Below are 16,900 nucleotides of genomic sequence, written 5' to 3' on the forward strand. Positions count from 1 at the left end.
GGACGATCCTCTGGAGGAGGGGATGGCAACCCACTCCAGTATTCTTGCCTGGAGAATCCCATGGGCGGAGGATCCTGGCAGGCTAAGTCCACGGGGCCATAAAGAGTCAGACACAACTTAGAGACTAAACGACAGCAATAACAATAAACCCTTATATGTACGTTATTTTATCTGTTCAGTAATTGATGGACATTTAAGTTGTTTCCACTTTTTATCTGTTCATTAATTGACGTATTTGTTGTTTCCACTTTTTGGCTGTTAATCATGCTGCTGTGAACATTCATATAGGAGGTTTTGTGTGAATGTGTTTTCAGTATTTTCAGTAGGAGTAGAATTGCCAGGTCTATGCGAACTTTAACTTCATGAGAAACTGTCAGGCCATTTTCAAAGTGAGGTCATTTTGTGCCCACCACGCAGTGGCTAGGGGTTCTAATTTGTCCACTCCCTCACAGTTATTACTGTCTGTCTTTTTTTATTATATTCGTCCGAATCGGCGCTTTCTGATTTGGATTTTGCATTTCCCTCATAACTGATGTTGATCATCTTTTCATGTGCTTATCAAGCGTTGATTTGTGAAGAAATGTCTTTGTGCATCATTTATTTTTTTTATTGCTGAGTTGTAATGAATCATTGATATTTGATCTGCTTGAGATGGAAAATGTTGAAACATCTGTTTGCTTTCAGGATAAAGTCCTACACAATATCATGTCTATTTTCACATTCATGGGAGCCAATGTGATGCGCCTAGATGACACTTACAGCTTTCAGGTTATCAACAAGACAGTGAAGATGGTTATTCCAGCCCTTATTCAGGTGAGTTTTCTACCGTCATTGCTGTTATATTTTTTAATTTTTAAGATTTTACATAGCGTGAGATTCAAGTAGTAGTTAATAAATGACATTAAAAGCCTCTCCAGAATGCTCAGGTATCAGTGCCCATTAAATTTTAGAGTGGTGAAGCTAAGGAGTAGTCTTGGAAATAATATCTTTTCCAGAAATATCTATTAACATCCCTAGCTGATTGTCCTGTACTCCAAGGGTATAAACTATACAAGTACCTTAACGTTCTTCTGACAGAGTGAATTTACAGTCAGGGTATATCTCAGGACAGTGCACCAGTTTGATGAGACCCTTAAGTAGGTCTGTGCAGATAGGAAGTTTTAAAGGTACGGTGGCAAAAGTGTTAAGGTACAATTTAACAGACGTTTACCAAGTGTTCTGTGAAACAGTACACAAAGAGATGACCGAGACCTGGTCTCTATCAGCCTAGTCTCAGGAAGAAGTGAAGACTTTGAAGCTAAAAAATAGCCTTGAAGATGAACAGGCATGGTTATCCACTTGTGTTTTCTCTTTACCTCCACTGTTGTTACTTTCTTTTCTCATGTTATTGACCGTTTCCTCAATGACCATACCGAGCACCTTCTCCTTTTAATCTTGGTGTCAGGTTGGTATTCTTTGTGTCCAGCAAATTAGCCGATGTGGGACACATACATAAAGAGGAAGATAACATTATGCGTTCATGTGATGTATGCCAGTGGGGTAGATAAACACTGAAGAGTTCATTGTGGGGGAGGCCCATATGGGCCAGCATGACCGCAGACTTCCATAAGAAACGCACTTCAAACTGGTATGAAGAGGGTAGGATTTGTTCTCTGAAACAGCTGGCAGTCCCGGCCTGGGGTTGTGCGCAGTGTGTGTGAGGGATGTGGAAAGCAAAGGCCGGTGGAAGTAGGGGCGCTGGGTGAGCTGGCCGTGTCTCTTTCTTCTTTCTTTCAGCAGTTGTCTTTCATGCACCCATACCACGTGGTCAGAATTGTATTCTGAAAGCAGCAGGGGGCTGTTGGCTTTGTACTTCTGCTCTTGTTAGATTATACCATCCTTCTCCAGGCGTAGCTCAAATCCTGTGTGGTTTTTCTGGACACCCCAAGAGCAGCCTTGCTCTCAGGGCCCGTGGTTGGCCCCTGCAGTCTTTTCACGGGAACATGGTGTCTGGCGGAGATGATGTGCCCCCTTCCGGGCAGGGCTCGCATCTTGCACTTTATGGGAATGTAATCTGTACTATTTGAATACCTACTGAGTGGTCTTTGATTGTTAGAATCCCTTTGATAACTGTCTTGGGGGCATATCAGAAGGCCTTTCCGAGTCTACTTAAAGCTTGTCTCATGGTGAGTTGTTGGCTTCTCCTTGCTGTCCCCTGCTTACTGCCCTGCAGTCTGATGGTGGCGACTCTGCCGAAGTCACGAGGAACGTGGAGGACATCGTGGTCAAGATCATTAACGTGTTTGTGGACGCGCTGCCCCACGTGCCCGAGCACAGGCGCCTGCCCGTCCTTGTCCAGCTTGTTGACACGCTGGGTGCAGAGAGGTTCCTCTGGGTTCTCCTGGTCCTGCTCTTTGAACAGTACGTCACTAAAACCGTGCTGGCGGCCGCCTGTGGAGAAAAGGTCAGAGTGCAGAGTGGGGTGACAAGAGAAAATGGGAGGTGTTTCACATAGATTTTGCATTACTTTTCACTTTAAACTTGTGGCTGGTGATGCGTAATCCGCATGAGCTCAGAAGTGCTTTTAAAGGCATTGTTTATATTCTTTGGACCTACTTCCAGAGCCTGAGGCACTGAATATCCTTGGGAGTAACAGGACTTCTCCTGAGGGTGACTGGAATTTAAGAAACAATTGGTGCCATGCTGCGTGGGTCTGTTTTAAGCCCAACAGCATAGGGCTGTACGGGAATTAAACTGTATCTTATTTCACGGGGCAGGGGAGGAGAGTCTGTGTTATAGAGGCCAGTGAGACGCAGGTAACTGTTTTGAAGAGCCCTGTTGAGAGAGATGATGGGGGACTTCCAGGTCCAAGGCTGTTTCTAAATGACTTCTTAGACAGTGGGATCCAGGAATAGATCTAGAACCTGTGTTAGGTAATTCAGTTCTACCAGAAATCATAATGCAGTTTATCCTGGACTTAAACCTCTTAATTCTTGTAAGTTGGCTTTACTATGTAAGGAGCTCACTATCTGATTCTTCTAGTCATACACATGACCATCCTTATGGTCAGTGTGGAGTGGCTTTGTCTGCTGAGAAGTATTTTTAAAATGTTTCCCTTATTTGTACTTGTTAAGTAATATAAATTGGAGAGGTACGGTTTTATTACTTCTTTCTCTCCTCTACGCAGGATGCTATTTTAGAGGCAGACACTGAATTTTGGATTTCTGTCTGTTGTGAGTTTAGTGTCCAACATCAAATCCAAAGCTTGATGACTATCCTTGAGTACTTACTGAAGCTGCCAGAGGACAAAGAAGGTAGGTGTAAGTCAGATGTTAATTATTGTTTGATCTGGAAGCTTGAGAGAAGCAGGAGACGATGCACTGTATCCTCAGAACCCATGGCATGTCTTTAGAAGGCTTTTTTAGAGGAAGTCGGTCATTTCTATGGCTGTCACCTTCTCAGATCTTTGTAGGAAACGGTAAGTAGGATTTCTACCTGCCATTCCTCAAACATTGGTTTTTATGTCTCTGTGCTGGTATGTGGGCTGTGGAGTGTTCTGAGTGGGATGAATTATAGTAAAAAGACAGCAAGTTAGTAGGACCTTATTAGCTGTATCTTGGCTTTCCATTAAAATGCGAGCCATGTGTGGTGACAGGCTAAGTACAACAAAGCCTGAATTTTGATTCACCCTCTAGGACAGTGATTTGTAAGTGCCCCCCAGTAGACACATACCCCTTTTATATTCGATACATTTGAGTGTGGAATTTTAGAGTTTAAGGACAAACGTCCTCAACTTTTAGGTTTAAATGTTTAAGGGGAGGGATGACCCTCTTTCAGTCTGCTGTGGGCCATCAAAGTACATGCCTCTGTAGCTTCAGAAATGAGGCATGGAGTCAGTTTAGACTCTTTTTGCAATATCTTTGTCTTCCATTTGTTTGTCTCAGTTACCTTGTTTTTGTTTGTTTGCTTTTGTCTTACATACTCTGTTCTCAGGGCTGTTGGATATTTTATTTGTAAATACATCTTTCACTAGTTTAGAAGAGGAAAAAGTGGATATGACAAATAATATATATGTGTGTGTGTGTGTGTGTTATAATACATATATATATGTATTATAATACATGTATTATAACACGTGTATATATATGTATTATAGGGCTTCCCTGGTAGCTCAGACAGTGAAGAATCTGGCTGCAATGCAGGAGGCTCAGGCTTGATCCTTGGGTTGGGAAGATCCCTGGGAGAAGGGAATGCTCTAATACCCACTCCAGTATTCCTGCCTGGAGAATTCTGTGGGCAGAGGAACCTGGCAGGTTACAGCCCGTGGCGTGGCAAAGAGTCAGACATGACTGAGCAACTAACACTTCCACTTTCTTTTCATGTATATTATATGGATATGTTTAGTAATATACATGTATTTTATGCATAACAGAGTTCTCTCTAAAACTTGTATGCATTTATCATGCTCACTAATATCTGTATCTATACACAAATATCAGGTCGAAGATGAGTGAGGTCACTTGTTCGTTGTTCTTTTTCAGAAACCATTCCCAAGTCAGTATCTAACAAGAGCGAATCACAAGAAGAAATGCTGCAGGTCTTTAACATAGATGCTCACACCAGCAAGCAGCTGCGGCATTTTAAATTTCTGTCTGTGTCCTTCATGTCTCAGCTCCTGGCTTCCAACAATTTTATCAGAAAGGTGAGATGTTCTTTAAATGTGTTTATGATATAATTTTGCTTTTCCTGAAGAAAGTGTGATTTAGGCTAGTAAAAATAGCTTGGCAAGTCTCTCATGAAAACATGAGGCATGCCTATAATAGAAAACAAATAGTGCTATTCACTTCAACATGAACATGTGTTGGGCATGACCTACTAAGATTGTATATGCATAAACCCTGTGGCTCAGCAGTTCTATCCTCAAATGGTACATTGAAAAGGATGTTAATGGTAGTGTTATTGATGGTGCCAGGACTGGGAACAGTCCAAGTGTCCATCAGCAGCCAAGTGGATAAAGTGTCTGTCATCGTCACTGGACGTGGGTGAACCTCACTGACACACTGTTGACACTCATCAGTGTAACTTCGAAGGAAAGAAGGCAGAAAGAATGCATCCTGTGGCTCCTGTCGTATTAAGTTCAAAAACAGGCAAAACACACTTGTGGTTTTAGAAGTAACAACGGTGTCTGTCTTTGGAAGGAGGAGAGGGCAGGAGTCAGGGTCAGGTAGGGGAGGAATTCTGAGGTGCCGATAATACGCTGTTTCTTTACCACGTATAGTGAGCTCTGCACACACTGTTTATGCACCTTTCTGTTTGTGTGCTAAACTTTAAACGACGAGAGAGAAAGAAGTACATATGGAAACGAAGACAGGAAGAAACAGGAGTCAGGGTCACGACCGGGAACACAAGAATGGCTGAGCGTTTGAGTATCTCTGTCCTTATAATGCATGAACTGATCGAGAGGAAATCTGTGATCACTGAAGGATTCAGACAAACAGCTTAGTGAATTCTGTACTTACTCATGACTGAAGGACAGTGATCGTCAGCATCATGAGGTCAGTGGAACTCCTTGGCCTGATAAAGACAGGGTTTATACCACACTTCATCCTGAGTCCTGAATGTGTGCCCGTCAGAGCTTGCAACAAGGGTGCCCTGGGTCACTGTTCACACTCAGCTAAAGGAAAGAAGTGTAAGAATCAGAAAAGGACTAGACAAACTTGCTCAACTAGTAATTAGCTAAGCAAGCTTGCTTGAGAGTGACCAGTGTAGAACTGCTTGTGTCAAGCAGAGTCGAGGACGGTGGTGGTGCCTGATGATGCGAGTGGATCAGTGTGACTGGACATCAGCTGGCCACACCCACGTGATGTAAGAAGCACTTCCCATGTCAGGCAGCACCGTGTGACGGTGGGGAGAGAAGTGTGTGAGACCTAGGTCTGGTATGATTTGTGCCAGGTAGGGGGGAAAGGCTCACGTCACATATAAAGTTAGATTAAACAAAAGGTAGATTAAAAACTTCAGTGTGAAAAGGAGTGCTTGACACTTGGAGAAGAAAATCAAAGAAAACATAACCAGAGGATGGAGAAGAATTTCTTAAAAACTTCAATAAAAAGCCACCATAAGCAAAATGAAAAGAAAACCACAGACTAAGACAAGATTATTGCTGTTTATAAGTCAGGAGGCATCCGTTTCTGTTAGAACAGTTGGCAAGCAATACGAATTCACGGAAGAGGAATCTCAAATGGCCAGTGAGATGAAACAGCCTCCTTAGTAAGAAGGAAAATGCAGATTAAAGGGGATGCCACTGTGATGTTATCAAACGGGCAGCAATTTTAAAGTTGTTAATACAGGAAGCCGCAAGGCTGTGGGACACGGTCCTTGTTCTGTGCGGTGTTGGGTAGTGGGACTCGGTCGGTACTGCCACTTCAGGAAGCGCTGGGCAGTGGCCAGTCAAGGTGAGGATGTTGTCCCCTTTGATCTAGGAATTCCCTTTCTCTACAAAAACTTGGCTAGATGCTCAAGGAGAAAGGTTCTTTTTAGCACCTTTACTAAAGGAAAAAAAGGATGAGGGGGGTGACATAAACTACATATCCACAAAGAGAGGTGAATGAATAGGTTGCGATACATCAGGAGGAATAGTGTGTGCAGGTAAAATAAGTGAACTAGAGCAACACGAGTCACTTAGAGAGACCCCCCAAAATCGAGTGTCATCAAGGAAAGCGTGGTGCTGCCTGGTATGCACTCTCTAATGACATTTCACTGCAGGTTGAAGTCTGTGGGGCTCGGGGTGGGAGGAGATTGGGATTAGAGAGCATAAAGTGGGGACTGCAGCTGTACCCTTCATGTTTATTAACATCTTAAAATTAGGTACAAGCCTCACAAAAGATTAACATTTCAGAAAATTAATAGGTAAGTGTTAAATCATTTGCTGTATTTTTCTGAATCTTTGTAGTACTTTATAGATAATATCTATAAAATGTAATCAAAGTAAATTAAGGGAAGTGGAGTTAATACAGTAAGATGGGGGTGATTTGGACCTGATTAAGTTGTAATATCAGAAAACACTGGGGAGTGAGTTGAAGAATTTCTGAAGTTTCATTTCACTTACTTCAGTGATTTTTCATCACTGACTTCCATATTGTTCTAATGAACATATGTCCATATTGTTGTTCTTTAAAAATCAGGTAGTTGAAAGTGGCGGTCCTCAGGTGTTGACAGGCCTGGAACAGAGGTATATTCCCTTTCTTTCTTTAATTTGTATTTGGAAATAATTTCAAACTTTTAATCAGAAAGCTGGAAGAAGTTAAAACTCTGACACGAGTCTCCTGTGTTCCAGGTTGCTAGAAACAGTTCTTGGCTACATCAATGCTGTAGCACAGTCCATGGAGAGAAATGCAGACAAGCTAACTGGGAAGTTCTGGAGAGCGCTGCTCAGTAAAGCTTACGACTTGCTGGACAAGGTGGGCGTTTATTCTCTCCATCTTCTGTGTTTTGTTGCCGTGCTATGTCATTGTTAAGTTCTTTATCAGAAAGTTTTACTTTAAGAATAAAGTTAGTGATACCTTCTCTTAATAGAATGCAGCTCAGATTTTTCTTGGAAAAGAATTTGATGCCTGGAGATCATTTTATCTGAAAAACAGTTGCTTACCTACTGATTATGAGATCGTGTATCTCAGTAAATTTAAAGCATTAGCTTTAAATGTTGAGTCATATCCTACTGTATGACGGTCCAGTTTATTCAAGTGGAATAAATGATAACCTATTAGACGGGGTGTATAGTTCACCAGTAAAATCACTGGCCAGGACCACTGTTTACCATTGAGCTGAATTGCTTATCTATGTGGCATTGAGCAGTTAGCTTAATGATAGCATCCTCTTTTGTTGTTGTGTGTTTGATAAATCTGGTTAGTCTTGCCTCCCTGAAACGTGAGTATAAGAACTAGATAAGAATTGGTGTGTGAAAATGCCTCATATTTTGAAGGTGTGCAGTGAGTGGAAGTCTGTCTTAAATGATTCATCTTCCCTTTTGTATTTTATATTTTCCTCTTTTGTTAAATGTGAAACTGCTGTGTAGGTCAATGCCTTGCTGCCCACAGAAACCTTCATCCCTGTGATCAGAGGACTGCTAGAGAACCCACTGCCGTCTGTTCGCCGGAAAGCTTTGGATCTTTTGAACAACAAGCTACAGCAGAAAACCTCCTGGAAGAAGAAAATTGTAAGTGAAGACTGTACTAGAGACCCATTACCCATTCCTTGCTTTATCAGAGCTGCATTCAACTCCTTGTAGTTTCTCTGACGGTACAATTTAAATAAGTATGTTATTATCCAATAATGTTGTGATGCCTGTGTGTTTAAATGGGATGTTAACTCTGGTAGGAGCACTATATATGTGTTATAAGAGCTATTCGAGTGGAATTGGAACTAAATGGAATTCTTGCTTAATATTGACCACATGTTGCCTTAACTTTAGCATGATTCTAGTCGTTTCACTCCAAACTGGTAGGGTGCTTTATATAAATACAGAATTGATTGCAAGCACATGCATTCATTTATTCATAAGTAACACAGGTGGGGAAATGGTTGCTTGTATATCATCATATGGCTTAGGACTTCTTGGTCTGATCTCTGTTTAAGCAATCTCAAGCAGTAAAAATGGACAGAAGACTAGCATTTCTTTGCAGCTTTAATTGTTTGGGAATTCTGGCTGTCTTCCTCAGATTCACCATTTCCTCGACCTGGTCCCCGTCCTTGTGGCCATGGTGAAGCATAAAAGAAAGACGTTAGAAGACCATCCAATAAACAGACAGACGGCTCTGTACACCTTAAAGCTCTTATGCAAGAATTTCGGTGCAGAAAATCCAGAGCCTTTCGTCCCGGTGCTGAACACCACTGTGAGGTTGATTGCTCTGGGTGCAAAGGAGGAGAAGAACGTCCTGGGCAGTGCCCTGCTCTGCGTGGCTGAAGTGGTCTCCACCCTGGAAGCCCTGGCCATCCCTCAGCTCCCCAGGTACGCGAGGGGACCTGGGGCAGGACCGCCGTACAAGGTTTCTGCTACCAACTGGGAAGTAAAACCTTAGTGACTTTTTTTTTTGCCCGTTAGTAGAAGTTTCGTAAAATTCGATTTGTTGGAGAGGTGATCTTTTCTTCAAACTGGAAAACAGCATTCTCATTTACCTTTATGATGTGCGTTGCCGCAGGTTTTGCTCCCCGTGGACCAGCAGTCCTAGGAAGCAGTGGTGGCAGCACCATCTCATGGAGGAGCCCTTCCATGGTCAGGCCTCGACTGGCCCATGCCGGCCACGCCGGAAGTGGCCACTCCTGGCTGTCTCGCTGGCTCCGGTATCTGCTGGCCATGCAGCCTTGCCAGGGTTACTTAGCCTGTAGAGCTTTGCCACCTACAAACCGAGACAGTGCCTATCTCATGGGGTAATGATGGGGTAATGATGGGGCAGTGCATGCAAGGCTTTTTTTTTTTAGATTAAAAAATTCTTTTTATTGCATAGACTGCTATTTTCAGAAAATACAGTAAAAACAACTAGAAAAATGAAATAACACAGGCACACAAAATTTCTTATGACTGTTAGAATCACAAACATAAAGTTACTCTGCCAAACTGCTATAAATGTTTAAGAGCTTGCTCCGTCTCCTTACTTACTGCTTTGTAGACCAGTAACAGGTTTTTTTGTCTTTTTTTTAAAGTTGGAGTACAGTTGCTTCCATGCAAGGCTTTTTTACCTGACATGTAGCAAGTGTTCAGCTGAAAGACATTTTTTAAGTAAAGTGATATTGTGTTGGTACTATGGGCCCTGGGAGAGCTCTTGCTCACATGAAATGTATGGATGTTTCATGGGCTCGGACGTCAGAATGTAAGGGGCACAGACGGCGGTTTGGATTTTTTCAAGGTGACTTCTGTTCCATCTTCCATTCTCTGTTTCTGCTTTAAGTTTTGAAACTTGTGTCCTTTCTTTCCAGCCTGATGCCGCCACTGCTGACAACCATGAGAAGCACCCGCGAGCTGGTCTCGGGTGAGGTCTACCTGCTCAGCGCCCTGGCAGCCCTGCAGAAGGTGGTCGAGACCCTGCCACACTTCATCAGCCCCTACCTGGAGGGGGTCCTGTCTCAGGTGAGTCAGTGACCACAGTAGGGGAAGGGAAACGTTATAGATTCGATCATTATGTTTGTGCCTGAAGCTTTTCGTTTGGCACGGAGACTCATTCTGACAAGATGTGCTGCTGCTTACTAAATGTGTGCCTTTCTTGCTTTCGCTGTCCCTCCAGTTCAGTCGTGACGTTGGTATGGGCGCTGCTTTGTCATGAGGCTCTTTCCTTCTTTGATTTTGCAGGATCTATTTTACTGCTTTCTTTTGCTGTGAGCTCTTTGGACTTGGGCTGATAGAGCTTCTTGTAGAAATGGGCATGCCTGCTTTGTTCCTAACATGAGGGTTTCTTAACCCTAAGGTGTGTCTTTCAGAGTGGAATGCCTGTGCTGCAATTCAGACAGTGGGCCATTGGCATTTCTAGCCAAATGAAAATGCCTGAGAATGGCCCCCGATCTGTTGTGTTGTGTTGATCACTGGCCATTTATGAGGTTAGGAGCCTTAGCTGCTTTGACACAGATGACTTAATGGATTCACATACTTTCTAGCCACACCTTGAAGGTAGACATCATGAAGAAAGGGACGTCTGCATCTGAGCAGCTTTCTAGATTCTTTAGCAAAGAATGTAGCTCTCCTCATGGTCCCTGGATCCTCGTCCTCTTAAGATCACTGTGCTGAGCCCTGCCCTCTGTGTCCTGCCTCCCACCATTAGCCTGCATCCCTGACTCCTCGCTGGAAAGAGGCGTCTGTCCATTTTTTTCTATTTTAATTTACATTAAATATTAAAAAGAAGTCTTTATTTTTGTTTATTCTTACATTTGGGGTTGGTGCATGAGGAGTTGTGTGTGAGAGGCTAAGTGCACTGAGCATTCCCGGCGTGTGCATTACTCTCTGTGTGTGTGTGTGTGTGTAGACAGACGCGCTCGGCGAGGACCTGTGGTGGCCTTAATGGTGGTGGTTATTTCCTACAGGTGATTCACTTGGAGAAAATCACTAGTGAAATGGGTCCTGCCTCCCAGGCTAATGTCCGTCTCACGTCCCTTAAAAAGACACTGGCTACCACGCTGTCACCCCGAGTGTTACTGCCAGCCATCAACAAGACATACAAGCAGATTGAGAAGAACTGGAAGGTTAGACTCGACCGGGTATTAGGCTTGGGAGGACGGAGATGCGGCCCTGAAATTTTTAGATTTTCACTTAAAGAAGAATATGGTTGTTTAATGCCATTACAGATGCATTAATGAACTCTAGGAGTACTAAAAACGGGCACATCTCCTGTGTGTTTTCAGAATCTCATGGGCCCGTTTATGAGCATCTTGCGTGAGCACATTGGGGTGATGAGGAAGGAAGAGCTCGCCTCCCACCAGCCCCAGCTCACCACCTTCTTCCTGGAGGCCCTGGACTTCCGCACCCAGCACGCTGAGGTAGGCGTGTTTCCACCCGCCTGTCCTGAAGTTACCACCTAGCTCAGAGCCAGAGAAAAGTTTAGCTGTGTAACCTGTTGTACCTGCCAGAGTTAGATCTGGATGTCAGTACTCTGGCTAATAAATTAGCTCTTCTGTTTTTAGAATGATCTGGAGGAAATCGGAAAAACGGAAAATTACATCATTGACTGTCTTGTAGCCATGGTGGTCAAACTTTCTGAGGTCACATTCAGACCCCTGTTCTTCAAGGTGAGCTTTCTTTCTCTTACTCACATATCAGTTACAAGATCCATAGAAGAAACTAATATTATTACTCTGTATCTTTTTAGCTGTTTGATTGGGCTAAGACAGAGGATGCTCCCAAGGACAGGCTGTTGACATTTTACAACTTGGCAGATTGCATTGCTGAAAAACTGAAAGGGCTTTTTACCCTGTTTGCTGGTCACTTAGTGAAGCCTTTTGCTGACACCTTGAACCAGGTGAACATCTCCAAAACAGGTAGGTCGCGGACTCTAGGTCAGTCGGCATGCTTGCTGTGTACCTTACACAAGGTGTAGTGAGGAAGATAAATTTCTTACTTTATAGTTGTCAGACACTGTTTTAGCATGTTATTAATTGGGGCTTCCCTGGTGGCTCAGACAGTAAAAGAATCTGCCTGCGATGTGGGGAATCAGGGTTCAATCCCTGGGTTGGGAACATCCCCTGGAGAAGGGAACAGCTCTCACTCCAGTATTCCAGCCTAGAGAATTCCATGGACAGAGGAACCTGGCCGTCCATGGGGTCGCAAAGAATCAGACATGACTGAGCAACTTTCACACACACAATATTAATTCACTCACTGGGGAGAAAGAATAAAGGTCGTTCCTCTGCTTCTGGAATTAACTCTAAAACATTAAAGTTGGTTTATTCTTTAATGCTAATAACAAGCAGTCCATTTGCCAAACTAAGCAATCTTAACAACTGAGAATGTTTAACAACTCTGAAAGTGAGTCAGTCCCCTGAGACGTCCATTTTCCTTCATCCTGATTGATTTCTAGATCATTTTAGAAATACCTCTCTATTTATAGTTCTTATAATAGTGATTTGACTTTAAACACTGGAGATTTGAAACTCAGCTTTTTTTGGTTTTTCCATTTTTACTCTCCCCAATCTACAGATGAAGCGTTTTTTGACTCTGAAAATGATCCTGAAAAGTGCTGCTTGCTACTACAGTTTATTCTGAACTGTTTATACAAAATCTTCCTTTTTGACACCCAGCATTTTCTAAGTAAAGAGAGGGCGGAAGCCTTGATGATGCCCCTGGTGGATCAGGTAACCAGTGGAACCATCTGCTGTTAAAAATTGGGACAGTCAGTGAGTGGTACATGCCTGCAGGGTTTATGTTGACCAGAACCACAGTTGCTGGGTTTTCTTTTCTATGAAATTTTTATTTCAAAATTGATTTCATGTTTCTCATGAATGTAACTTGTCTTCACAGTGGCATTGACTGAGTTTTTAATTTTTTAAATAAAAGGCATGATTAAGGTCTATTAAATTTTTAATTCTTAAAAACTGAGTTTGTTGAGAATGTGCAAGGGTTTGGCTCCTCTTCTCTTTCTGCAGAGGAAAAGGAGTGATGCTATGGGCTGTGATTCCATTTGAGTTCCTCGAAGGTGGTAAATTTACTCTAGAGAGAGAAATAGAATAAATAGTACCTGGTTTTTGAGCCTGCTATTAGGAAGGATAGTAAAGTACCATATATGCTGAGTATTTTTTTCTAACAGCAAGAGACCCACTGCTGTCCTTGTCTCACTGTCAACAGCTGGAAAACAGGCTTGGAGGCGAAGAGAAGTTCCAGGAACGGGTGACAGGACACCTGATACCATGCCTTGCCCAGTTCTCAGTGGCCATGGCGGACGACTCACTTTGGAAGCCCCTCAACTACCAGATTCTGCTGAAAACGAGGGACTCCTCACCCAAGGTCAGGCGCCATGGTGCCACATGGGTGCTGTGCACCTGCACCTGTGGCCGCGGGTGCAGGACCTGCTCTGCTGCGTTTAGCACCAGGGGTTGGCCTGTGTCAGGCAGAAGACTGACCCTGCGAAATCAGAATTCCATCTACAGGCCATTTATAAACAGCAGTCCTTCCCACGCCCCTGGTGTGTTAAGACAGGACCACTAAAATGCGTTATACTTTTAAGTATTGAAAAGACTTTAGTTCCTCGTGTTTCTTAAGCACCATTTACATGTCAGTGTACTCCCAGACACATGCTGGGTTTGTCCACAGACCACTCCTTTGAGTTAGAGCAGTGTATTATCCTGTTGTATACACATCGCTGGCCTAGGACTTTGTGGAATAATGTGCATCAGCATGGGGGCGGTGATGTGTGGAGGTTTGAAGTTTTCAAGCTGTCCTAGTGATGGATCACCATTTCTCAAGCTGATTATTACACTGGAATATCAGTGGATAAAACAGACCGGAGCAGAATTTTATTAATAGATTTATTGGTTGAAATTCACAGCATTTATTTTTTTGGAAGGAATGGAAACAATGAGCCTCTTCCATTGTACCCTACATTTTAAATTGTAGGCTTGTACACAGTTGCTGTATTTGATTTATTGTAACGTGTTGTTTTGATTGTACCAGATCAGGAAAATCCTGATTGAACACAGGCAGTTACAAATGTTTTTTAAACATCTCACTTTGCTGTATCCAGATATTCTTTAAATTACCCCAAACCAGAAAGAGGACTAACATGGCTTTTGTTTCAGAGTAAATGACTAACAAAGCAAATAGCTGTTAACAAAGCAAGGAACTTGGGTTCCCTGTCACAGACAAGACATGTGAGCATCACTCCAATCTTTAAGTTCCAAAACTGGGACATTTATGACACACTGAGTGTCTTCTAGTCAGGCTGAGGAGGGTGCGGCCCCTCACACCACCACATGGTGACCCCAGTCGGGGTTGAGGGCAGGAGTCCTGCCTGCAGTGGCTGGGCACGCACCCGCCAGGTGGGCGTCAGCCAGCAGCTCCAGTGCAGTCTCATTTGATGACACACTCGAATTTGCACGTGGCTTTTTTACTGTTTTTGTTTAAGGAAAATGTTACAAAAAAAACATTCACATGAAAGGCCTGCAGTACTAGAACACAGATTGAAAGGCTCTGACTTACAAGGTTGCCCATGTTATAAAACAGATCTCAAACTGTTAAATGAACTGGTATGCTAAGATGAAGCTTGAATGGAGAGAGTGAAATAACAGTTTAAAATTCAGAGCATGTCTCAAGTTAGATCATAAATTAACAAACAGAGTTATAATAGTTCTTTGGTTTTTAAAAAATGATTCTTCATCTTTTCAGGTTCGATTTGCTGCCCTGATAACTGTGTTAGCACTGGCTGAAAAACTAAGAGAGAATTATATTGTCTTGTTACCAGAATCCATTCCGTTCTTAGCTGAATTGATGGAAGGTAATTCCCAATCTTTTAAGAAGTAATTAAACCTCTGTGGGAATGTGCCCAGTGGGAATGCCGGTTTGGAGAAGCTGTGATGAGCTCTTGGCTCCAGCCCTTTGCCTGGAGGCTGAGCTCCTGTTTTGAGTTGGGTGGAGGGAACAGTTAGAAAGCAAATGCCTCTTCATCATTTGAGATTTGTTTACAGCATAATCCTTACTGTCTTTTTACCTCTGTGTTTTTTGCTGACAGTACAGACTATAATATTGTTTGCTTTAACCCCATACATGACTAGGATTGAATATTTTGGTCCACAGATACAGGGTTATTATATCAAACCATCCAGGGCCACTAAGGATGCGATGGAGTGGCGCTGTTAAGGCCCAGCACTTACTCTGTACCCTGTGTGGATGAGCTCATTAATCCTCACCAGGCACATGCCCTTATCCCCCTTTTTTTAATAAAGGAAAAAACTAGAGGCTTTAACAGGGTTAAGTAATCTATCTGATAACAAGTATGACAGGTGGAACTGGGGTTGAAGTTCAGGTTTGTGCAGCTCTGCACACAGAGCAGAGTGAGCACGGTGCTACCATGCAGCCCAGGAAATAGTGCAGACACGAGCAGGGGTGGCGGGGGCAAGATGCCTTCACCTTGGGCATTCACTGCGCATCCCAAACCAGGTGCCTGCACCTTTGTTCCCCCCGCCGCGGGAGGGGCTGTGTGAATGACTAAACAGAGCGCCATTGCTAGGTGTCTGGAATGTTCATTTGTGCACCACTATTTGGGGTCTTTCTCCACTTCCCAAGTCTAAGACCATAAGATGGGGAGGCAGGCAGGAGGGACTTCAGGATGGCTCCCGCCTCAGTACTGTGCTTCACTTCTCTCCTGACTCAGGGACTCGCATCGAGAGCAGGATGTGCAGACCCAGGCTGATGAGAACCGAGGCAGGAAGACTGACTTGATTTTTTTTTTTTAGATGAATGTGAAGAGGTAGAGCACCAGTGCCAGAAGACCATCCAGCAGCTGGAAACCATCCTGGGAGAGCCTCTCCAGAGCTACTTCTGAAACTCTGGGTTTGGGTATTTTGTACTCTGTTCAGAGATCAGACTGCTTTTTCGTATCTTTATTCTGGGTGTTCAGGACCATGTTACTTTTGGTGCCTTAACCCTACTTGGACGTCTTTACCAAATTCCCACCTGATCTATACGACCACAGAAGCCTTTCCTGGCAGCTGTACAGAATCTACAGAGAGTAAATGATACGAGGTGTTTTTATAGACTGCTGTGTGTGTTCAGCGCTGACGATGTGGGTAGTGTGTGCTCAGCTGCTCAGTCTTTGGGACCCTTTGGACTGTAGCTCGTTGGGCTTCTATTTCCATGGGATTCTTCAAGCAAGAATACTGGAGTGGGTTGCCATTTTCTCCTGCAAAGTATCTCCCCAACCCTGGGGATCAAACCCAGGTCTCCTGCATCGCAGGTGGATTCTTTTACCAATAAACCATTGGGGAAGCCCCAGCACTGATTCTAGTCTCTCTTGATTGATGTTACTGTCACTACAAACATGTTTAATGTTAGCATTCAGCTAACCTGCCTTTGGACTATAAAGCCTGAACGTTCATGGTAAAGGAATAGCTTTTGTACATGGTATCCATGTCAGGGATTTCACTCAAAGTAGCTCTTTAAGAAAATGACAGTTACTCAGCACCCAACAAGAATGCTTTCAGCCCTGAAGCCACTAGATTTTTACTTTTCGTTCTGGGTGGATAACACTTCAGTCTTAATTTTTGTGTGTGCCCCATAGAGCAGATAGTTCTGGAATGCATCTTCTACTCTGGACTGTCTCTCCTTTATCCTTCAGTCTCTTGGGGGCAGGGTGCGGTGGTGGAGGCAATAGACTGTTACAGAGCAACCACACCCCATGATCCTACAAGAAGCCAGGGCCTCGAAACCCTCGGTGGCAAGAAGGAGCCCCTCCAG

The 16,900-nt window shown here is 43.5% G+C and overlaps 1 protein-coding gene across 3 annotated transcripts in view; it reads left to right on the forward strand.

Annotated features, from left to right (window-relative positions):
• Positions 1 to 16,200, forward strand: part of LOC120865410 (HEAT repeat-containing protein 1) — a 50,724-nt gene extending 34,524 nt beyond the window's left edge. For 2 of the 3 annotated variants that reach the window (XR_005721392.1, XR_005721393.1), the window contains 16 exons: positions 685 to 813; positions 2,213 to 2,443; positions 3,167 to 3,293; positions 4,521 to 4,681; positions 7,161 to 7,207; positions 7,313 to 7,436; positions 8,051 to 8,191; positions 8,694 to 8,983; positions 9,949 to 10,099; positions 11,044 to 11,202; positions 11,362 to 11,496; positions 11,641 to 11,745; positions 11,826 to 11,994; positions 12,653 to 12,807; positions 13,298 to 14,942; positions 15,901 to 16,200. Coding sequence is in view for 1 of the 3 variants with exons in the window: in XM_040242685.1 (XP_040098619.1) it covers positions 685 to 813; positions 2,213 to 2,443; positions 3,167 to 3,293; positions 4,521 to 4,681; positions 7,161 to 7,207; positions 7,313 to 7,436; positions 8,051 to 8,191; positions 8,694 to 8,983; positions 9,949 to 10,099; positions 11,044 to 11,202; positions 11,362 to 11,496; positions 11,641 to 11,745; positions 11,826 to 11,994; positions 12,653 to 12,807; positions 13,298 to 13,456; positions 14,834 to 14,942; positions 15,901 to 15,989 (2,481 nt within the window). In the remaining 2 variants the exon portion in view is untranslated. The remainder of the gene's footprint in view (positions 1 to 684; positions 814 to 2,212; positions 2,444 to 3,166; positions 3,294 to 4,520; positions 4,682 to 7,160; positions 7,208 to 7,312; positions 7,437 to 8,050; positions 8,192 to 8,693; positions 8,984 to 9,948; positions 10,100 to 11,043; positions 11,203 to 11,361; positions 11,497 to 11,640; positions 11,746 to 11,825; positions 11,995 to 12,652; positions 12,808 to 13,297; positions 14,943 to 15,900) is intronic. The other variant, XM_040242685.1, reaches the window with a different exon arrangement.
• The last annotated feature ends 700 nt before the right edge of the window (positions 16,201 to 16,900 follow it).

This window comes from Oryx dammah, unplaced genomic scaffold (assembly GCF_014754425.2).
Source record: "Oryx dammah isolate SB20612 unplaced genomic scaffold, SCBI_Odam_1.1 HiC_scaffold_6, whole genome shotgun sequence".
Taxonomy (NCBI): Eukaryota; Metazoa; Chordata; class Mammalia; order Artiodactyla; family Bovidae; genus Oryx; species Oryx dammah.